General features: G+C 43.7%; 1 protein-coding gene and 1 long non-coding RNA gene across 4 annotated transcripts in view; both read right to left on the reverse strand.

Moving 5' to 3' along the window:
* Positions 1-550: 550 nt before the first annotated feature.
* LOC103459562 (uncharacterized) lies at positions 551-2,101 on the reverse strand. Its single transcript, XR_532774.2, has 2 exons — positions 1,775-2,101; positions 551-1,236 (listed from the first exon to the last, which is right to left on the reverse strand). It is a non-coding gene; the product is annotated as an uncharacterized LOC103459562 (long non-coding RNA).
* A 4,991-nt stretch (positions 2,102-7,092) lies between these two features.
* tmem178bb (transmembrane protein 178Bb) overlaps positions 7,093-23,112 on the reverse strand; it is an 80,595-nt gene continuing 64,575 nt past the window's right edge. For all 3 annotated transcript variants that reach the window (XM_008401204.2, XM_008401205.2, XM_017302714.1), the window contains 2 exons: positions 12,463-12,600; positions 7,093-10,393 (listed from right to left, as the gene is read on the reverse strand). In XM_008401204.2, coding sequence (XP_008399426.1) covers positions 10,143-10,393; positions 12,463-12,600 — 389 coding nt within the window. In that variant the 3' untranslated portion in view covers positions 7,093-10,142. The remainder of the gene's footprint in view (positions 10,394-12,462; positions 12,601-23,112) is intronic.

The raw sequence follows: 23,112 nt of genomic DNA on the forward strand, positions 1-23,112 counted from the left end.
AGCCTGGGGGATTATGGGTTGAATGAAGGAGTATATTTGAATCTTATAGGTCAACCAAGAGGAATTCCAAATGAATTCAAGGCGCAACATGAAACCCGCGCAGGGTTTGAATCTATCTTACCTTGGATCACAATTAACAAAAATGTTGAATGGATTAACTATGTTTACTACAACCAACAAAGAATGATCAACTTTACAGTTGAAGGATTTATGGCCCTAGGAGAACAACTCCATGAAACAAGTAGAATGGCAAAACAAAACAGACAAGCATTAGATTGGATCTTAGCCAAAATGGGAGGAGTTTGCCATATGTTCGCTAATGAATGCTGTACATATATCCCTATGAATACTTTGCCAAAAGGTACATTTAGAGCGGTAATGACTAGGTTGATGAAACTGAAATCGGAATTCAAGGAAAATGCAGGAAAGAACACCTGGTCATGGAAAAGTCTGGAGGAAATTTTAGGTGAATGGGGAGCCTTAGCAGCCAAAATAGGAATAACTCTGGCAATAATACTAATTGTTATCTTTCTGCTTGTGTGTTGTGTGATCCCTATTATGAGGAAGTGGATCTTGGGGACTGTATACAKATGGATGACCAAAGACGGTGAACATCAGAAGGACTAAGCACAAGGCCGCCCGGACCAGTGAAACCATGACCAATTCAAAGGACTGCTGAGCTCAAGGACAGTAGATGCTGAACTAAAAGCTCGATGGGATATCAAGATCTAAGAGTTCGAAGGAAATGAAACAGAACTGGGTTGGAATAAAACAGACTCATGGGGAAGATACTGTTAGCATGCACCGTTACACATATTTGGTACACGACTTATATACAATTTATATACAATACAACACGGGTGGCCCACACATAGATAAACACACTAGGAACACGTGTGAATGAACATGAATTGTAAAACAGTATGAGTGAGTGTGAGAGTGCGTGAATGAGCACAAACATCAAGCGACCATATGATTAGTATTTCAATCACATAATCACTCTGATTATATGTGCACTTTGGACACTTCTTCATAATTGTCATCAAGAGAATGTATCGATGTTGAAGTATTAGCCATCACCATGAATGTCTGATTTGGTCACTGTGGATCCATGATTGTGTTACATTTGTGCCGTATTAGGGAATATTGGCGGTCGCCCATGGCGAGCGGGGACCATAAGGTAATTTTTCCCTGGAAATAACACAATTCAACAAAAAGGCCAACAGGGTTTTTGACCTTATACAAATGGAAGAACAATCATGGAAGCAATGTCCAATTGAGTTAATCAATGTATTGAAATTGTTATATTAGTTACAGTTACTCAAGAAAACAATGTTTACCCCCACTATTCATTATTCCATTTTTAATTGACTTTCTTATATATTTCTAAGGTTATATACAGAGTTATGTTCACAGGTAACCATGTAAACTTAGTATAGCAAATAACAAAAACAACTGCTAAGGTTAATTAGGATTCCAMTTAAAAGCGGAATAGGGGGGATTATGTTGGAGCTGAAATACCATCTAAGGAGTTGTTTTTGCAAAAAGATTCTCGGCAGTTCTCCAGTTCAAACTGACCTAAAGTCCTTCACTCCATTTGCGTACAAAGTGCACAGACGGACTCGGAAGGAATGCGGTCTCAACGGATAGCATTAACAAATTGGTCTGTTTGGTAGTTCTGAGAAGGAGCAGATGATTAGGTCTGTTGAAATCATGAGGTCTTATGTCCTTATTTGGACTCGTATTAAAGGTCGCCCAACAAACACTGGAGNACCTTATACAAATGGAAGAACAATCATGGAAGCAATGTCCAATTGAGTTAATCAATGTATTGAAATTGTTATATTAGTTACAGTTACTCAAGAAAACAATGTTTACCCCCACTATTCATTATTCCATTTTTAATTGACTTTCTTATATATTTCTAAGGTTATATACAGAGTTATGTTCACAGGTAACCATGTAAACTTAGTATAGCAAATAACAAAAACAACTGCTAAGGTTAATTAGGATTCCAATTAAAAGCGGAATAGGGGGGATTATGTTGGAGCTGAAATACCATCTAAGGAGTTGTTTTTGCAAAAAGATTCTCGGCAGTTCTCCAGTTCAAACTGACCTAAAGTCCTTCACTCCATTTGCGTACAAAGTGCACAGACGGACTCGGAAGGAATGCGGTCTCAACGGATAGCATTAACAAATTGGTCTGTTTGGTAGTTCTGAGAAGGAGCAGATGATTAGGTCTGTTGAAATCATGAGGTCTTATGTCCTTATTTGGACTCGTATTAAAGGTCGCCCAACAAACACTGGAGAAAAGCAGCTGAGAGTCTGTTGGCAGAAACAACACCCTTTCTCCATTGGTTGAAACCTTCCAATGAACACTCATGGAGACTTGAGGGTATAAAGACTGTTGAATTTGAGACTGAGGAGAGATTTTTGTTATGGAGGATTTTGTGTGTTGAACTGGCGAGACTGATTCCGTGGGTGTAATAAATCTCCGGCTCGTCTATGGCCTAGCAGCAAGAACTACGTCTCTGTGTATTATTTTCCTTACTTATATTTTTGAGAATAGCCACCCTTCAATTGCTCAATACCGTGCCGTAGGGAAATTGTGTTTACGGATGCATCCTCCACTGGCTGGGGTGTAACCTACCGGGGTCAAATGGCACAGAGTACATGGTCCCAGCGGCAGAGCAGGGAACACATCAATGTCCTGGAATTACAGGCTGTGCTTCTGGCTCTTCAGAGCTTTCTTCCAGGCATGCAGGAGAAGCATGTGCTGGTGAGGTCAGACAACACCACTGTGGTTTTTCACATCAACCACCAGGGAGGGACCAGGTCAAAGAAACTGTTGTGCTTGGTCTCAGAGCAGCTACATCCCGGGGCCACAGAACATGCCAGCAGATTTTTTATCCCATCAGAAGCCGCTCCCAGGAGAGTGGAAGCTTCACCAAGAGGTAGTGCAGAGGATCTGGAAGGTCTATGGCAGGGCGGACGTGGACCTCTTTGCCTCAAGGGACACATTTCACTGTCACCTTTGGTTCTCCTTGGACGACAGCAGCCCTCTGGGTCATGATGCGCTGGCATATTCCTTCCCGTGCCGTAGGGAAATTGTGTTTACGGATGCATCCTCCACTGGCTGGGGTGTAACCTTCCATCTACCTTAAAAGTGTATGTGACTGCCATTTCTTGTTGGCATGTCGGGCTGAATGGTTCAGTGGGCCGAGACAAGAACATTGTACTGTTTTTGAGAGGTGCTCGGTGTTTGCACCCATCCAACCGCCCTGTGGCACAGGCATGGGACCTTTCTCTGGTGCCTGAGGCTCTTCGGTCCCTCCGGTTTGAGCCCCTGGCATCTGCGGACCTCAAATGGCTCTCAGTGAAGACGGCGTTCCTTTTGGCGATGGTTTTCATAAATCGTGTGGGGGAATTGCAGACTCTCTCGATAGCCGAGCCCTGCTGCCAGTGGAATCCTGATGGCTCAGGCGTTACTGTGGCTTGATGTGGCATTTATGCCTTAAGTGTCACTGGCAGCAGGCTATACCCAGCCTCTCCATCTTGCCGGGTTTGACACCGGATACTCCTCCGAACTACTGTGCAGTATTTGTGCCCTTGAGGCATATATCAATGCTATGGCATCCTTCCGAAAGACAAATAGCCTTTTTGTGTGCTACGCTGGCTCACAGAAAGGTCAGGCACTTTCTAAGCAGCAACTTCCACACTGGGTTGTGGATTTGATCTCCAAGGCTTATGCCTTGCAGGACCGGCCACTGCCGGCGGGGAGTGAAGTGCCACTCTACAAGGGACATGTCGACCTCGTTTGCTGCCATGACAGGGGTGCTGTTGGACGTTAAATGCCGTCCGACCTCCTGGACATCACCTAGTACCTTTACTCGGTTTTACAGGGTGAAAACCCTTCAAGGAATTCTGGAGCAGCATACCTCTACATCACATTAGGGTGAGTAGCGTAGTGGTTGTCCCTTGAATGTTGCCGATTCCTCGTGACCTTGTTGGCATATGTCATCCAGTGCTTGAAGCACCGCCTCTGGTGGCCAGTAGGGATGAAATGGAACGAAAGTCCATCCATCCATTTTCTTCTGCTTATCCGGGATCAGGTCGCAGGGGTAGCAGCTTCAGAAGGGAGGCCCAGACTTCCCTCTCCCCAGCCACTTCTTCCAGCCGGGGGAATCCAAAGGCGTTCCCAGGCCAGCCGAGAAACATAGTCCCTCCAGCGAGTACTGGGTCTTCCCCGGGCCTCCTCCCGGTGGGACATGCCTGGAACACTTCACCGGGGAGGCATCCTAACCAGATGCCCGAGCCATCTCAACTGGCTCCTCTCGACTTGAAGGAGCAACGTCTCTACTCTGAGTCCCTCCCAGATGAGCGAGCTTCTCACCCTATTTCTAAGGGAGAGCCCAGCCATCCTACGGAGAAAACCCATTTCAGCTGCTTGTATCCGGTACCTGGTTCTTTCGGTCATGACCCAAACTCATGACCATAGATGAGGGTGGGAACGTAGATCAACCGGTAAATCGAGAGCTTTGCTTTTTGACTCAGCTCTCTCTTCACCACAATGGACCGATACAGCGCCCGCTTTACAGCAGATGCTGCGCCAATCCGCCTGTCGATCTCCCGCTCCCTTCTTTCCTCATTCGTGAACAAGATCCCCAGATACTTAAACTCCTCCACTTTGGGCTGGACACCCCCCCACGACCCAGAGAAGGCCCGCTACTCTTTTCGGGCTCAAGACCATGGCCTTGGATTTGGAGGCACTGATCCTCATCCCGGCTGCGTCACACTCGGCTGCGAATCGCTCCAGCGAGAGCTGCAGATCACGACCTGGTGAAGCCAATAGGACCACATCATCCGCACAAAGCAAAACGGATCCCGTCAACACCTCGTCTGTGCCTAGAAATTCTGTCCATGAAAGTAATGAACAGAATCGGTGACAAAGGGCAGCCTTGGCGGAGTCCAACTCTCACCGGAAAYGAGCCCGACTTACTGCCGGCAATGCAGACCAGACTCTGACACCGGTCATACAGGGACCTGACAGCCCATATCAAAGGGCCCGGTACCCCATACTCCCAGAGGAACCCCCACAGGGCTCCCCGAGGGACACGGTCAAATGCCTTCTCCAAGTCCACAAAACACATGTAGACTGGTTGGGCGAACTCCCACGCACCCTCCAGGACCCTACTTAGGATGTAGAGCTGGTCCAGTGTTCCACGACCAGGACAAGGCTCAGCTTCCTCAATGGAAGGCATGTTGGTGGGATTGAGGAGGTCTTCGAAGTATTCTGCCCACGGGCCCACAACGTCCCGAGTTGAGGTCAGCAGCACGCCATCCCCCCTATAAACAGTGTGTGTGCTGTACTGCTTCCCTCTCCTGAGATGCCAGATGGTGGACCACAATGGCCTCAAAGCCATATGGAAGTCTTTCTCCATGGCCTCTCCAAACTCCTCTGACGCCCGCGTTTTTACCTCAGCAACCACCCGAGCCACATACTGCTTCACACACCGGTACCCATCAGCTGCTTCTGGAATCCCACAGGCCAAAAAGGCCCGATAGGACTCCTTCTTCAGCTTGACAGCATCCCTCACCGAAGGTGTCCACCAACGGGTTTGTGGGTTGCCGACACTGACAGTGACTGTCAGGCACTGACAACCTTGCGGCCGCAGCTCCGATAAGCCGCCTCGGCAATGGAGGCACGGKACATGGTCCACTCAGACTCAACGTCCCCCACCTCCCTCGGAACGTGTTCGAAGTTCTGCCGGAGATGGGAGTTAAAGCTCCGCCTCACAGGGGACTCTGCTAGACATTCCCAGCAGACCCTCACAGCACGTTTGGGCCTGCCAGGTCTAACCAGCATCCCCCCCCACCAACAGAGCCAACTCACCACCAGGTAGTGGTCAGTGGACAGCTCCGCACCTCTCTTCACCTGAGTGTCCAAGACATGACGCAGCAGGTTCAATGATACGATGACAAAGTCGATCATCGAACTGCGGCCAAGAGTATCCTGGTGCCAAGTGCACATATGGACACCCTTATGCCTGAACATGGTGTTCGTTATGGACAATCAATGACGAGCACAGAAGTCCAACAACAGAACACCACTCGAGTTCAGATCGGGGGGGTCGTTCCTCCCAACCACGCCCCTCCAGGTCTCACTGTCATTGCCCACGTGAACGTTGAAGTCCCCCAGCAGAGCAACGTCCCCACGAGGGGCACTCCCCACTACCCCCTCTAAGGACTCCAAGAACAAAATGTACTACTGTAACTAGAGTTCTGTGAATCCTGGATGGCCGCCATAGTGCTTGGTCCCTCGGAATCCTTGCTTCTTGCTAGAAAGTTGAGGGATTGAACGCCGGGTGCCACGTGACTATATAGAGTCACGTTGGTCCCCGGCAGGTCACAGGTGACTTTGTTGTCATTAGCACTTGATCTGCGCATGCACAAGAATGATCATTCAGTGCTTGAAGCACTGCCTCTGGCGGTCATCCAGGATTCATAGAACCGTAGTTACAGTAGTAACTTTCGTTTCTCTGTGCCATTTTCTCCCCGCCCCTCAGCTTCGCTCCTGCTCATCACTCTCACCTGCAATCAGTTAAGCTAATCAGCCTTGGTTTTGTCTGGCTCTCTACCTCCTAGTATTTTAGCCTCTCATTCACTTCCATTCCTCATTAGATCCTCGTGTTCACTTCCCTGTTTTCTCCTTGTGTCTCCTGGTTTGAAGTTGTTTTGGATTTATATTTGTTGCAACCTTGGATTTTGAATTTTTGTAAGTGCCCATCATTATTTGAACCGTTCATAATTAAATCATCAAAGAACTCAGCTGCTGCTTCCGCTTCTCTTTATTTGGTTCAACAACCAACATCATGACAATTCATGTACTTCCTGAAACATTCTGCTGTGAGATCTCTTCCCCGTAAACCCACAAAGACAACTGGTACTGTGAACTGAATACAATTCTACTTTATTTTAATCTAGAATATGACTGAACTGAAGCACTATTTTATTTTGTGTTTCAATAGATGGCTCTTGAGCCATCTCATCATTAAACCGCCCTTGTAGATTTTAGTAATGAGTCAGTCCAGATTTTAAATCTTGGGTCTTTTATTCAATGAATCCTTAAAAATAAACAAAAAATACTTTTTAAGATAGGGGAACACAGACATTGATACAACAATCCAACAAGTTAAGACACACAAATGTTCAAGTGATCAGGATGCAAACAGTAAATGCTGTTTTTATTTTTTTTAAGAGAATTGATTTTTTAGATCATTTCTGATGACGATATGTTGACTAGGAGGCCTTGTAGATGGCATCTTGGAAAAGGCCTTGATGGCATCTATGACAGCAAAAAAAGGTTATAGCAGGTTTTTATGAACATCATAATTAATGTCTGAACATGGGACTTTTAATTTACAATTTAATCTGTGAAGTGTGTTCTGCTTCCTGTTTACATATGTAAACAAAGTCAAATTGCACCTGTAGAATATAAATACTTTAGACGCGAGGTCGAATAAAATAGAATATCTCAAACCAAATCAAAAGGGATGGTTTTTTTGTAAGTCTATTGTAGGACTTGATCACAAAATATTGTGATGCCCATGCTCTTAGGTGCTTCCTCCTTAATACCAGTCAGATTTGAAATTCATTTATGATTTACATTTACTTTGTAATGGGAAAAGAAAAACTAAAGAAAAAAATCTGAGGGGCAATAGAAGTTTTGGTGTTTAAATTGCTTACCCAAATTTATTTATTACACATGAAAACCTTACAGGGAACTACACCAATTCCAAATAGAATTTTAAGTAATCCAACACTCAATAAATTATGTTTCAAATATTTACTATTCCAAAACATTGATCAGTTTTCAAGTTTTGCTTTCTGGAGCACATGGAATGCACATATGAGATTATCCATATTGCCCTTTTCCGCTGGCATCTACTCAGTATGGCTCAACTCGATTTTACTCGATTGCAAAGGTATCTCCAGTAGTTATGTGATACCTGTCCCATTTTTAGGATCCACTTTGCAGGGGTTCCAAATGTACCAACTCAGGCTGAGAAGGCAGCATCAGAAGATTGTCTGTTACTGATTGTAATGTAATATAATGTTCTTTTTTTGTCATATTTATTGTGTTATGTTTTCATTATGTAAATCACATTTAACTGGCTTGTTGATTTGCGGTGACAAGTGTGACTCTGTTGATGGCTGCCTACAGGTACCAGTGAACAGCAAGATGATTAGAACCCTGTAAAGCGATTACTGGACCAACAAGGACCACAACGGCCGCAGTGGTTCAACGGAACAGACACCATTTACAGGCACCAACCAGTAACAGGTAGAGTTGATTGAATTTGAGCACATCGTTACTGTATTCCATAATGGATGATGGTTTTATGACTTAAAGAGTCTTGTATGCAACTTGTTCCTCAGTGCTGAGCTTACTTTGAACAAACAAGAATATTCTGAAACTTATGGTGTTGTGTCTTGCATTAAGACAATACTAATTTGCCATCAATGCTAACAGTATGCTGTGCTTGGATTATTCTCTGTCTCTTACATATATTGCATTTACACCTCATGTATGCTTTGTGTTTCCAGAATCTCTTTCTATGAGAGGTATGTCTCCACTTCCCTTAATTTGGACTGTCCAAGCTCTACTGCTTCTACCCCAATACCATCCACGGCTTCAACACCTGCAGGTGTTTGTACAAGATCATGTCACAATACTTTTCAAACTCTGGTGCCACCCAACTATGATAGTTTCACTGTTAGAACTGTTGTAATGGAAAACCACCTAAACCATGTAGAGTTGAGCCAAGTCGAGCCACACAGTAGAGCTGCCAGTGGAAAAAAAGGCCTTACTGACATTACTGGTGTCAGTAGGGACTGGCTGCTGCTTTGTGCTTTCTAAGACAACATATTGTATAAAACCAGTGACTGTATTTGAACAAGCTCTCATCAGTCCTAATGTTTATACCACTGTCCACAGACAAATCTGTGTAAATCATTGATGGTGACTAAGGTGAGTAAAGATTTTACTGATACATGACATTGATCTTCTGGGTCTAGAATACATCAGCTGGATACATTTTTGCTTTCTTGTGATATGGAACAAAATAGAGAGAGGAAATTGTGGACAGTTGTCTAAGAAATCAACACCAAAGCATGAGTTAAAAAAAAAACCTACATGCTTTTTCACTCCTTCTGGGGGCAGCACAATATTAATGTGAATATGCTCCCTTTTAAATTGATTTATCAGTAACTCAGATTAAAATAAATTGATTTTTTACATAATCTATGTATGTACTTTTTATTAAATAAAAAGATTGTTTGTATAGACCGTAAAATCACCTTCTTGCTAACATGTTCATACTCATACATACTCATGAAAAAAAAGCACAGAAGATATTTGCTGTGACAGTAAACTGCTGTTTGTTTACAGTATGAGGGAATCAATATAAAATTAAAAAAAAATTGTATGTTCAAAATGCTTAATGGCATGTAAGATCATTGCATGGAAAGGAATGCATCTATACAGAATAAAAGAAATCCAATATGAAAATTCTTGTTTCCTGTTACTTTTTTGGAATATTCCAGACAATAATTAACAGCAGTTTGTATCTTAATCCTGCTCATTTGTTACATGTAACTTTTGCATGGTGCACAGAAAGGTTTACTCAGCTGATAACCCTGGACTGTCTCAATCCGATTCCTGTGAGAATTCTAAAGAATCCAACTGCAAGTACAGAGAACACATCTTCGTCAAATTGTTACTGTCCACTTTCACAGTTACAGCCCAACTTCAGGTGACAAGTTCCACGCATCAGTCCGTTACTTTCTTCTTGAATCCTCCTTAAATCCTTGGAATATTTTCCTATCCAAGGTCAATTTACACATCTGTCCCACAATAACAAAAGACAGGATTATTTGTTTAATATTTCTTCTAAGATCTTGAGTTTCTCATTGTATGATCGAGATAGCAGATTATCAAGATATCCATTTCAAACACACACACAATTTAAAAACTCTGAATCCAGAACTGATTGTAGATAAGTAGGCAGATGACATGATTTGACAGTTTGTCTATTTTTTTTAATCAATTGTTGTAGCTGGTCTGTTCACTGTTTTCAGCTTTAGCAGACTGTGCCGTTCTCTTGCCGGGCTTTGGGACAGGTGGTTCTGGGTATTGGCTGAACAGAGGGAGCCAGGGTGCAGAAGAAACCAGCAATGAGGGTAAGGCCAAGACCTCCCCAGGCGCAAAACATAGACCATCCATAGCCATGGCCAATGTCGTCAGGAAGGCCGTACAGGTACCGCGGGTAACGGGAAAGCTCAAAGTTAATGCCAGCAACACAGGTACAGAGGGAGATAATGCAGAAAGTTCCTGTAACAACAGAAGTAAAACAAAAGTTGATGTTCAGCACAGTTATTGATTAATAATCAATGTCTCCTCACATTTTGAGTTTTTAAAGGACAGGTTTGATCATCTTAAGGTTCTTTAGTACTGCAGGGCCTGGCCCCGGGTTGACCTGCGTTCAAACATGTTTGGCGTCTTTACATTAGTTCCTTTGGTGCAGTTCTATTCAATTAATTTCTATTCTATTCAACTGGTGTAGAACTGATAATTCCAATTCTACACCAGCTAGGTCAGTCTGATTTGAAGTCGGCATAGATTGGCATTTAGCTCAATAGAGGGCAGTAATTGCACTGATTGATCTGATTGGCCAGATTTTCAGCTCATTCCCAAATGGGATTTGGACTACTAGGAAAAAAAAGATTCATAGTATAGTAGTGAAGGGAGAGGAGGATAAAAAAGAATAAGTAGGTCAGGAAAGGGAAAGATTGATAATTTTTGTTTCCTTTTGCTGATCTTATTATTCTTCACAACCCTTTTCTTCTTCTATCTGCAAATGCCCATAGTTCCACACAATGAAAAGTAAAGAAAAGTAAACAATCAAATCAAAATGATATGTGTGGAAAAAACCCCACACATTTATAGCTCATTTTCAAAAGTACAAGCAGATAAACCAGCTGTACGGGAAGAATTGCTTAACTCTTTGTCTTTGATGGCTCTGTTCATATCCACAGATTTTTGTGGTATAAATGCCAAGTAGATTTAATGATGCACAAAAGTTGAGACAAGATAAAATGACATGCTATGGAAATTAGCATGCTATATTAAAATGTTGTTGACATATATTTGTTGATACATTATTTTAATTATCAGCTCTTATATCAGCTATTATTTGGACTCTTAGCTAAAGCAGATGAAGAAATAGATCCTGAATTTGGGCTGGCTGTGGCCCTGTGTGTTGCTTAGCTGTGATTTGGCTCCTGCAGAGAGACTAAGCATATTTTTTTGTTTTTACTACCAAGAAACATAATTGGCTTTTAAATACTTATTCATTATAAAACTCTAGGGCACAGCCTTAATCCAAGATTGATCATAGCTGAGTGTGCAGCTTCAACTGGCTGCCCATGCTATAAATGGGACACATTTCTGCACAATACATTGTTTCTTGGGGCGTTTGCACTCTCACTATAATGTTTATACTTCATTTCTGTTCAGACAAAAATTAACACAATATAAACTTTACATTTTCCAGTAAAAAATTAAAACTGGATGCCGTTTCAGCAGAATTTTCAAGTTAGTAAAGTTCTATTGAAATCACACGTTTGCCCTTGTAACATATCTTGTTGCACATAAAATTTTGAGGTGTGGGGCGGTGTTTTGTTTTATATTCTAACAAGGCATTTAAAAAAAAAAATCACTAAAATTATGTGACTAATATAGAGTAAGTAATCACTAAAAAAATCTCCCACTTGACAATAAAATTTAACAGCATTGATTTGCTCACTTGAGATTGGTTGTCTCATTGATCTTGGGGTATGCTGTTAAAACACATTTAAAAACAGTTACAGGATGTTGCTAATTGTTTTTAAAGTTATGCATGTGTTGTGTTGGCATGGCTGATGCATGCTCTGTCATGTCAGCTTTCCACAGTCAGAAAGATATGATGAGTACAGGTGATCAGATCACCTGTTCCACACATAGATCAGATTATCAATTGGCATAAAACAACCCTCTTGTTTGGATTACATCTTCATTCTGATGGACCTTAATCAGCCCATAATATTCCAATTGGGCTGTTTGCATTTTTATTCTGATCAACTGCTGATTCCTATTACTTATGTCCATGTAAACAAGTTTAAGTTTAATCTTTAGTAATTGCTACAGTCAGGCTAATGCTAACCACAACTATCAATTTACCATGAATTGAAATAATCTAATAAAAAAATGAGAATGTGTTTTAGTCTAGTTAAAACAATGGCCTGGCACCACCTTTGCTAGGGACTGAAGTTAAAGTATTTATATTTATATAAATACTATGTATACTTTAACTGAAGTTAAAGTATTAGTTAACTTGAACTAATACTTTGTTCTACACTCACCTCCCATGAGGAAGAGCAGGCCAGCCACATATTGCATGAGTCCTCTATCCCAACAACAGCCGAGCAAGCCAATGATCCAGCCAAACAGAATGATGGCCACTGCCATGCCCATGAAACCAGCTGTCATTCGCCGCAGGTCTGAGGTGGGACACAAGCAGAAAGGAATTCCTACAGTTAATAGTTGTTTACACCAAATACTGCAGATAAAGAGAGAACCTCACACACTTTCAGAGTTTGGCCAGTTGAAGCTGAGATTAAATGAGGCAGCACTTAACTACAGATGTGCTGTTAAGTTTCTGCAGATCATATGAACCCTTGTGAAAAATATATGCTATGTATATTAAATCTTAGCATACTTGAAGCCAGACTAATTATCAGTATACTTCAAGTTTGTTAAGGATTATTTTACTTGAAACATGTTATTTTGGAACAACAATGCATTTTTATTGTAATTACATTATAGAAAATCACAATTTAAAGTGTACTAAGTGTACTATCGCATGCTTTTTTGGAACAAACAAAAGTATTCTTAGTGTACTTTAATTATAACACTTTTCATGTAATACAAAAGTGCTTGATTAGTCAGTAATGCGTTACTTAGTAACGCTTTGATGTCGGACCAATTTTTTCAGTAACAAGTAATTAACGCCTTACTATTTCAAATCCAGTAGTCAGACTACAGTTACTTATCGAAATCACTTTCCGTTACTGTGCGTTACTATTATCTTTTGTAATTTAATTTTATTTCCTCTACGCATCTTGGGGAGCGACCACAGTTTAATGCAACAGTGTCGGCAGCGACAGAAATGTAAACAATGGAGGAGATGCGCATTTTGTGCATGAAAATGAACTATTTTGAGTTTCGCTTGCTAAGTCTGATTATATGCAGCTTTCGGCTTGTTTTTTTATAAAGTCGCTTGCAGATTTAATGAGTCGGTTTTTGGGCTTGGGAATAAACAGACATAATTTGTCTGACATCCAGTTAGTTTTAGTCCATCATTTCTTGGATGATCCGTCCCGCTGTGTCTTTGTTAATGCTAAGTTAATGTATTCGCTGTGAATGACGTCGAGCTTTGTGTTGCGCTGCAAAAGAACTGCAAACATCAGGACTACTATGAACTATAAACGTGAAAACAGCCACAAATGAACATGTCCGTAAAGTTGTGCAACTAAATGCCCTTATAATTATTTATATTAAGATAAGTGTCACAAATCTGTGCAGCAGCCATCAAAATTGTGGAGCCGCAGAAGGAACTCTGTGCGCTGAGCTGTGACAACAAATGCAGGGCTGTAACACACAACCTGGAGGCTGGGGAAGGGGGATAAAATCCTATAATTAGTTTTCCAGACAATAGTGGAACACACAAAAACATGGACAAATTACTAAAGTTATTTTTGTACTGTTGTAATAATTAAACAATCTCCCCTTCAGTTCAATCTTATAAGTGGAGACACATTGTTGATGTTACCATTATAAAATAACTTGCAATTAAGAGATGGAAAAGATCAATGTAATTTTCACAGGTGGCAGAGTGTTGTTGTTAGCAGCTGCTGAAAGTAACTAAAAAAGTTACTTTAATGTAACTTAGTTACTTTCAAAATCAAGTAATCAGTAATCTAACTAAGCTACTTTTTCAAGGAGTAGTCAGTAATCTGATTAGTTACTTTTCGCAGTACCTATAGTTACTTCGAAAAGTAATTTTAATCGTTATGTCATCACTGCTTATCAATGTCTTTTGATTCTGCTTTGCTACTTTGTACCTTACATGCTTCACTACACACTATACCAGTGTTTTTCAACCTTTTTTGAGCCAAGGTACATTGTTTTAATTGAAAAAATCTTGAGGCACACCACCAACCAAAACTGGTAACAAAGATACTCTGTAGCCACCTATATTACATATATAGTCATTCTTACCAAAGTGTCTTGAATAGGAATCACGTAAACACAAAAATGTAATTTTAACACATTTTACATTTCTTACATTTCAAATTGCACTTAACATGTGCACTTCAAAAATACACCTGAACAGTGCCACAACACTGTGGTGTTAAATTTAAAGAAGTTGAAAACTTCAAACTAATCCACCAGCATTCTTATAGTCGGAATACAGAAAATAATTATTATTCTGAAAGAAGCAATAATATTTGGGAAAGATTTCACTTCATATTTACTGTCACAATATGAAGAGTTGCATGTACAAAATGTCAATATCTGTATATTTTACCCATCTAGTGTGAAACCTGTGCATGTTTGGATGAAAACAGCTGATTTCCTGGCAGAAATTGACAAAGCTCTTCCTCAACAGCTCTTAGTCTCTCCGTTTTTAGTTGTTATAGTAGCCAGGCTTGGGAAGCTCACTTCACACAAATATGTTGTAGGAAATGGACTCATGCTCTTTCCAACTACTGCTGATCTTCACTGTCTTTTCCATCACTGTCATCACAGTCTTGCTAGATACAATGCTCTCACTATTACCTGTAACATTCATGCATCACTAATTCTCATTTTAATGTAAAATGCTCTGTACCTACTGCCATGTAGTGGTAAGAAAATTACATGAATTACTCGGTTTTCTATAAGGACCCAACATAGGGATGCGTCCTAATAAATCTGCTGGATATATTAAGGATGCAGCACTCCGTCTCCAAAGCCGAACCATGGTTTTGTTCACACCGAGTTTAAGTGCAGCGGCTCTATTTCCCTCCTGTAGTGCCAGATCGACAGCCCTCAACTTAAAAGCTGCATCATACGAGTTTGAAAACATTTCTCCATCGTGCCTGCTGCTAGCATGTGCTTGTTCTAAATGAAAATTAGCCATTCTTCTTTGATTTCCAATTTTGACATCTAATGATTCACTTCCTGCTAGAGAGCCCCCTGGTGGTTGAAGAAAAATCCACAGAAAAGATGCACCGGGCTACAATCCACATGGTTCAATGCTTAGGAAAAAAGTAGCAGCTTATAGTCCGAAAAATACGGTGTCGTAGGTGAAATTGAATAATTTCCACGGCACACCTGACGATCACTCACGGCACACTAGTGTGCCGCGGAACAGTGGTTGAAAAACACAGCACTAGAGTTCTGCAAACATATTAGGCTACCAGTTTACAGAAGGATCAAATACAACACACTTTGCGATTGAGAAAAAATTACTTTGTGTATTCAATATATTTACATTTTTCAAGAGTACATTGCCATTGTACTGTTAGAGAATGTTACAAACTATCAGTACATAAAATTCTTACAAACAACATGCTTATGAAAATTAGCGCAATAAAAAGTAGGTACACTTTAGAGGAAATGTGATAAATATTTCACCAAGGACAGAATGTTTTTTTTTTATTCAATGTCATAGCATTTCAGTTGTCATGAAATCTGGTATAAGTATGTGAGATCTGTCCAGGTACACGCAAAAAACGGAATAAAGGCCTGAGAATTAACAGTATACCCTGCATATGATTATAAGTAAAAAGTGATTATAAAGTGATAATACACATGCCAATGAAGAAATGTCTGTAATGTATGATCAAAACATGTATTCTGTACTTTTAATCAAGTGAATGTTATAATAATTTATACTCTGTACTCTTTTAATCAGTTGATTTTATTACATTATGGAAAACTGAAGGTTATACTTTTGAGTTAACAACGATTAACATGACTATGTATGGTTATCATTTATTACTAAAATCATGAAGACTGAGGTAAGGAAAAAGCAAACACTCCTCACTGAGCGAAAGGCGAGGAACCAAAGGATATGAGTCATCAAATGAGTGAGCGAGAAGCAAGGGTGGGGCAGAATTAGAAACAGATGGTCAACGGAAAAAAAGGGAAATGCCCCGATGAAGCGAGGAGGCAGGAATGAGTCATTAGAGGCTTGAGGAAGGGCCCGGTGCTTTCCGCAGGCAGCCCTGCCTTGCATGACATCAGGTAATGACATAATGCGATGGGCKGGTTCCATGAAAACACAGGGCATAAATACTGATGTACGAGGGAAAAAGAGTGTTCTTCGTCCCCGGCGCAGAAGAGGAGTCAACAAGGGAAGCAGGCTAAAGACCAGCGGAGGACCACACCCGGGACCGRGGAAAAAGCTCAAAGACTTCACGCCGATAAGAAGGGACAAGTTCCACCGGCCACCAACTCCGGTTCCAGATCCGACCGACTCCTCTGCCTCTACCCAACGCTCTCAACCCAGTAGCAGCTGACTTGGATAAGAGACAGAGGTCCTACAAAGACAGAGTCTGCACGTTCAAAGGACAGCGTGAGTCTTCTCTCCGCTTCTCCTCAGTAAAGAGGACTTTGCTCCGGCTGGACAAAGACTCTGACCAAGGACATCTAAAGATTACAGCTGCCGAGACCAAGAACCATCGGGTATGAGTTGACCAGCTTCCCCCAAAAACCTCGCTCAGTGAATTTAGTGATACAGGTTAGGGATAAGAATAAGGATAGGATGCGATTAATTTTAGTGATTTTATTATAATTTTTGCCTCTTTTATAATCTTTGGGAATCTAACCTGTTGTCATATGCCCCTGCTAATGCTTGCTTAATAAAACTATATTGTAAAATTCCAATGAGGATTGTGAACAGTGAGTTTAATTGTGTCAGTCTTAATGATTGTTGGTTCTTCTAATTATGGTAAAGCTTACATACATGATTCTAGAGACAGGGTGGCTTTGTGTTTTCCTCTGGTGAGTGTTAAAATAATGACCCTGGGACTTAAATCTAAGTCACTAAACTTAATCTAGCCGTTAACAAGTGCCGTTATTTTAGGAGAGGAGCTACCGTTAACAGGAGTGGTTGTAGGGGTTATGCAGCTGTGAGGGCTACTCAGCTGATTGCTTCTCAACTGAAAAGGGTTGTAACTTCTGGATCGAAGGTAGTCAGAGCTAGACGAATCCTTTCCGACCCCAGTTTAAACAGATAATTCTCCACAAACTATCGCTAGGGTAAGACCCGAGTTTCTGGGGATTTTCCGGACCTGTTAGACAGAGAACTGGGCAGTAGTGAGTCCGAAGAGTTGTGAGGAGTAGGCGGGACTTACTATTGGGTAGTAACAGACACAATATTACTTTAGACAAAGTAACATTTCTCCTTCCTAAGAACACTTTATAGCCAAAAGTATTTGCTCACCCATCCAAATGATCATAATCAGGTATTCCAATCACTTCCATGGCCACAGGTTATAAAATTAAGCACCTTGGCATGCAGACTGTTTTACAAACATTTGTGAAAGAACGGATCATTCTCAGGAGCTCAGTGAATAACAGCGTGAAACTGTGATAGGATGCCACCTGTACAATAAATCCTGAGGTTAGCTCAAGAACAGTGCGCAGAGAGCTTCATGGAATGGGTTTCCATGGTGACCAGCTGCATCCAAGCCATACATCACCAAGTGCAATGCAAAGCATCAGATGCAGTGGTGTAAAGCATGGGCTCTAGAGCAGTGGATTCTCAGTGAATGCAGTGGATTCTCCTGCGCATTCTCTGGAATGATGAATCGCGCTTCTCCATCTACCAATCCGATGGACAAGTTTGGGTTTAGTGGTTGCTACTTCTCTGACTGCATTGTGCCAAGTGTAAAGTTTGGTGTGGGCAAGGGCATAGGAATAAATTTATCATTGAGGGGGACACATATCGGAAACCTGAAAGATTTGTAAATAGCTTGAGCAAAAATGTCAAACAATGGTGTCATCAACGCGTTACTCTAATCTGTAATGTGTAATCTAACATGTTACTATTTACAATCCAATAATCAGATTAAAATTATCCAAGTCACTCTGTGTTTATAATTTTTTTTGAAAACACATATTGTTGCTTTCTTCTTTTTCCGTGGGGAAATACGTTTCATGTGTAACACCAGCGACACAAATGTAAACGATGGAGGGAAAAGAGATGCACATTTTCTAGCTGATGGACAAATTTTTCATTGAGTAATCAAATTACTCTTTAAAAGTAAATATGCCATTCCTGGTAATAAACCAACTACACTATATATCATATGTTTGTAGGCCTGTCACAATAACAAATTTTAATTTATGATAAACGATATTGTTGTTTTGAGACCATTTTTAGTAATATAATGTTAATGGCAAAATAATAATGCAAGAACACAATCTGAGTCCATCACTACTCCCAGGTTTCGGGCCTGATTACTGGTTTTCAGTTGTAATAACTTAAACTGAGCATTGATTCTAGTTTGCTCCTCTTTAGGTCCAAAGATAATAACTTCAGTTTTGTTTCTGTTCAGCTGGAGAAAGTTTTTCACATCCACACATTGATCTGTTCTAAGCATCTATTCAGTGATTGGATGGGTTCAGAGTCACCTGGTGACATCGTGATGTAGAGCTGTGTATCATNATGAGGCTTATCAGTCGCGACCCTTGCAGTAACTGTACAGCGTGCAGGCGGGGGAAAAGCTTCCGCGGAGGATGAACGATCGCATCTAGAAGGGAAGCCAGTAGCCAACCTAGCCTAGACCCATCCCTGCTCTACGGTACCCTGAGAGGCTTTTTAGGGATAGGCGACTCGGAGACAAAGACAGTCATGGATGCTGCAACTGAAGCATCAGGGCTCCCACCAACATCTGACATGGAGCTGGAGACCAGCGCCGCAAGGACCGAGAGGGAAGAACAGCTTCGCCTCACCCAAACTGTGCTACGGCAACTTCCAGTGATGCTGATGCTGTTGGGCGACGGGTACGACACCTGGACGACACCATGCCAGCGGATGCTCGGCCAGGCCCATCATACTGGAGACCCAAGGGGGTCGCGGATCCTGATGGAAACAACATTGGAGCATCGACAGAGCTACTTCTGCCCCCAGCTTAAGGACAATCACCGGCTGGTGATCACCCGGTGCCCGGCGAAGGTCGTCAAAAGGACGGAAGTTAAAGAATGGCTGGGGTGGTTCGCCGACCTCCTGGAAGAGTGGCCTGACGGCCAACTACGGATAATGTACAGCCCGTCTGAGAGGGACGACGGCATAGTGAAGATGGCGACGTTAGCTGCCGGCATAGATGGGATCCTGGTGGAACCTTCAGCCCGAAAAACGGCCCAATACGCCGAGTACGATGAAGTCCTGCAGAAAATTGGATTATACAAGACAAAGAGAGAAGAGTACCAAGCACGGGACCCTGCGGACTCGGAGGTGGCGGAAGTCCCATCCCAACGAACCAGCCGAGGCCCGTCACCCCAGCCGGACCCGCCCCTGATAGATCTGACGGAGGACAACGACGGAGAACTTCAGGACAAACCCCCTGGGCCGTCAGACCAGGGAGCCCCTAGCGGAACACCGGTCTGGACTCTTGAAAAGGGGCAGTGGGCGAAGGCGGTAAAGGAATGGTCCTTCTGGGGTGACCCGAAAAGCAAGCCCCTGCCGCAGGCCCACAGCACGGAGAGAAAGGCACCAGCTTCACCGCCGCCACCATCAGGAGACAGCTCGGACGACGAGGAGAGCAACACGGACAAGGACAAAAGAGGGACTTATAGCCCCAAGAAAAAAACTCGGAAATCGAACACCCGGAAAATGCCCCGAGAACTGCCCCCGCTGCCCACTGGAAGTATCAGAATCAGACTGCAGACTGGGCTCAAGGTGTATCGGCTCATCGGAGAACCTTGGGACATTGAAGGCGATGGACTGATCGTATTCACCGATAAGAAATACAAAGTCCACAACCGAAAGGTTAGGTCGGATCTTAAAATCCAGGCAGGGGATGAATACCAGAAAAACCTACACCTACTGAGAGCCACGGGCACTAAGTTGATTGAGAGGGATGTAGTCACAGTGAATGGCTACAACCTGACCTACGGGGAGGTTATCCTGGTCCCGATTGACGCTTATAAGAAAGGAGACAACCTCGAAGATTACCGGAAGAAGATGTGGCACGGCTTGGAGCGGGGACTTGTGACCGCCCACAACCGAGACATGAGAAGGGTTGTGGTGAGCGTGCAAGGGCAGAGGTCACCGGATCTGCGAGGAGACACCGCTCAGTCGGTCGCAGAGAGAGGGGTAGTGTCCATAGCCAACACTAATAGCCACCTTTTCACTTTCCGTGAGGTGGTGTTAGTAATCGACCCCCACCTACATCAACTCCAGACCGAGCAAGGCGTACGGAAGGCGGCGGAAACGGAGAGACAGTACCGCACCGAACGCCAACCTCCAGAAACCAACAACCACCTCCAGGGGATCCAGGAGGGTGACCTGCCAGACAACATTCCGATTGGCCCAGCCAAGGTTATTAAGTCGGCAAAAGTAAGATTGAGAACGTACCCAGTCGAACCGGTGGGCAGGGTAGCAAAATACGTCCAGAAGCTCTCGATTGAAACAGAAGACGAGGGACAGAAAAACCAGGATGTGGACCGACCAAAGAAGGAACCGCAGGTGGATGTTGAAGACGGATTTACGAAACCAGCAAAGATTCAGCCGTTGAATGCCCCCTGGGGTACACCCCTTCGACAGTCGCAGTACAGTGACGTCAGCGACTCAGGAGAAGAGCAAGGATAACAGGGGGACGAAGACCGTGCGGAGGAGGGGGAAGAAAGCAATCATGAGAGCGCTTTCTCCGACCCAAGACTCCCCCTGGCTAACTACAAACCACTCCGAACGGGCCAACACCGGGGAAAGAAGAAGGAAGTGGAGGCGTATGACATCGAAAGAACCTCCGAAAGACTGGCGAGAGACATAACCTGGGGCCCGGTTCGAGCTAAAGATGGGAGACAGGCGTATGTACCGGAGGTCGGCCAAACCAACTACCAGGTACCATCAGAATGGTCCAGCCGCCTAGAGGACCGAGTTATACTCGGGGTCGAGGCGACCATGGGTGAGTGGGCCAATATCCTGATGGCGCCCTCCCGTTCTACTCTGACGGCGTATCCACCCCTGACTTCCAACTTCAGGATGAACTACATTGGAATCATGCACGACGTAATGTTGAGGCGCCTAAAGAAGGCCGCCTTCAAGCATTCCCGGGAAACTCAGCAGAAGCTGGATGAGGTGTCCGCCGACGAGGAAGAGCCACCAGAAGCTTCAGCAGGGCCATCACAATGGAGCCCTGTGGCTCCTGGGAGGGAGCCAGCTCCACCAGTTGCTCCTGGTGCCGGCCAGGACGCTTATGCTGAGCTCAAGAACCTCAGACTGGTGATCAGAAGAAAGAACGGGGACGGAAGCAACGAAGAATATTTGAAGGACGTCTGGCCAACAGTATTGTCTACCACAACCCATGAGGGAGCTAAGAAGCTGTGGCTGACTAGTGTGACTGCGGATCCGATGGTGGGATCAGAATCTGCCCAGAGTAATTACGAGCGGTTGGTGCTGGAGGATGCGGATGACGAAGACTCTCAAATAAAAAGAGCCAGAGGGCGGCTCGACAAAGGGAGTCGGTTGGAGCCCCTCTGGCCCACACTCAAGCACACCATCCCTCCGGCCAGGTATGTGAAAGTACTGCGCAACGTGACGAAAGGACGACGGGGAGAAATAGCGTTTGTGAAAATGCCGGTTAAGGGCACCACAACCGCCCAGATGGATGTAGCTGTGAAAGGATTCGACCTGGAGCAGCAGTTCTACGAGGAGAGGAGGAAAAAGGAGTTGAGTCAACCAGTGAAACCGACCAGCAAAGCCAATGTGAAGCCACCCTCTAACTTCCAAGGAAGACCATCACCCAACTTCCAGGGCGGACCGCCACCCAATTACCAGGGCAGGACACCGCCCAACTTCCAGAACAGGACGTTTCAGCCAAGAACACCAGGACCGCAGGGGAGATCAAGCAGCCAGCCAGCACCCCCGCGCCAGCCGAGAGGAGGCCCCTACCTCCCGGATGAGGAATACAGAAAATTAAGCCCTGAGCAGAAAACGGCTCTCCGTGTCGCCCGTGAGAACGGGACCGGAGGGCCGCCACAGTAATGACGTCCAGGTCGCGGGTCACGCTAGAGAATGCCTACTGGGAGGGAGACGAGATCTACACGAAGGTGGAAGGAGTACCCTACCTAGTGGACACCGGAGCAGAGGTGTCGATGACCCGCAAAGACCTAAAAACAACAGGACACCTAAAAGTTCAATTTGCCAACGGAAAAATAGAGAAAATGCCATATGGGACCTGGAAAGGAGTGGTATGGATCAAAGGTCCATACAACCTCCTCACCGTCAGAGACTTGGAAGAAATAAGTAAGAAGAAGTGCAATCATCGTGCTCTCGAACGACGGTTGACAAGTCTAAAAGCCAGATTGGTGAAAATCGGCCCAACGCAGATGGGACCAGAAACCCAAGGCTGGTACAAGCCAGTGGATATACCGGCGGTGACAGAGCAGAAAATCGAAGAGAGTGACTTCTCTCCGGCTGGGAGAGAGGAGTTGCTTAAGATCATCGCCTCGGCGGAGGTAGCCAGATTCAAGAACGATTGCGGAGATTTGGGCCAAAGGTTCGTGCACCAGATTGAAGGTGGGGTGCACCCTCCCGTTCGACAGTACCCCTTGAATCCAGGAGCAGTCGAAGAAATGGACAAAATAGTGAAGGAGCTGAGTTCCCTGGGRATCATCAGAGAGGARCTCAACCCWATCACAAACAGCCCCATTCARGCRGTRAAGAAACCCGAATCGGCAGGAGGGGGTTGGAGGCCAGTAATCAACTTTAAGGCTCTGAATCGGAGAACGGTGGC

The sequence above is a fragment of the Poecilia reticulata genome, linkage group LG23 (genome assembly GCF_000633615.1).
Source record: "Poecilia reticulata strain Guanapo linkage group LG23, Guppy_female_1.0+MT, whole genome shotgun sequence".
Classification (NCBI taxonomy): domain Eukaryota; kingdom Metazoa; phylum Chordata; class Actinopteri; order Cyprinodontiformes; family Poeciliidae; genus Poecilia; species Poecilia reticulata.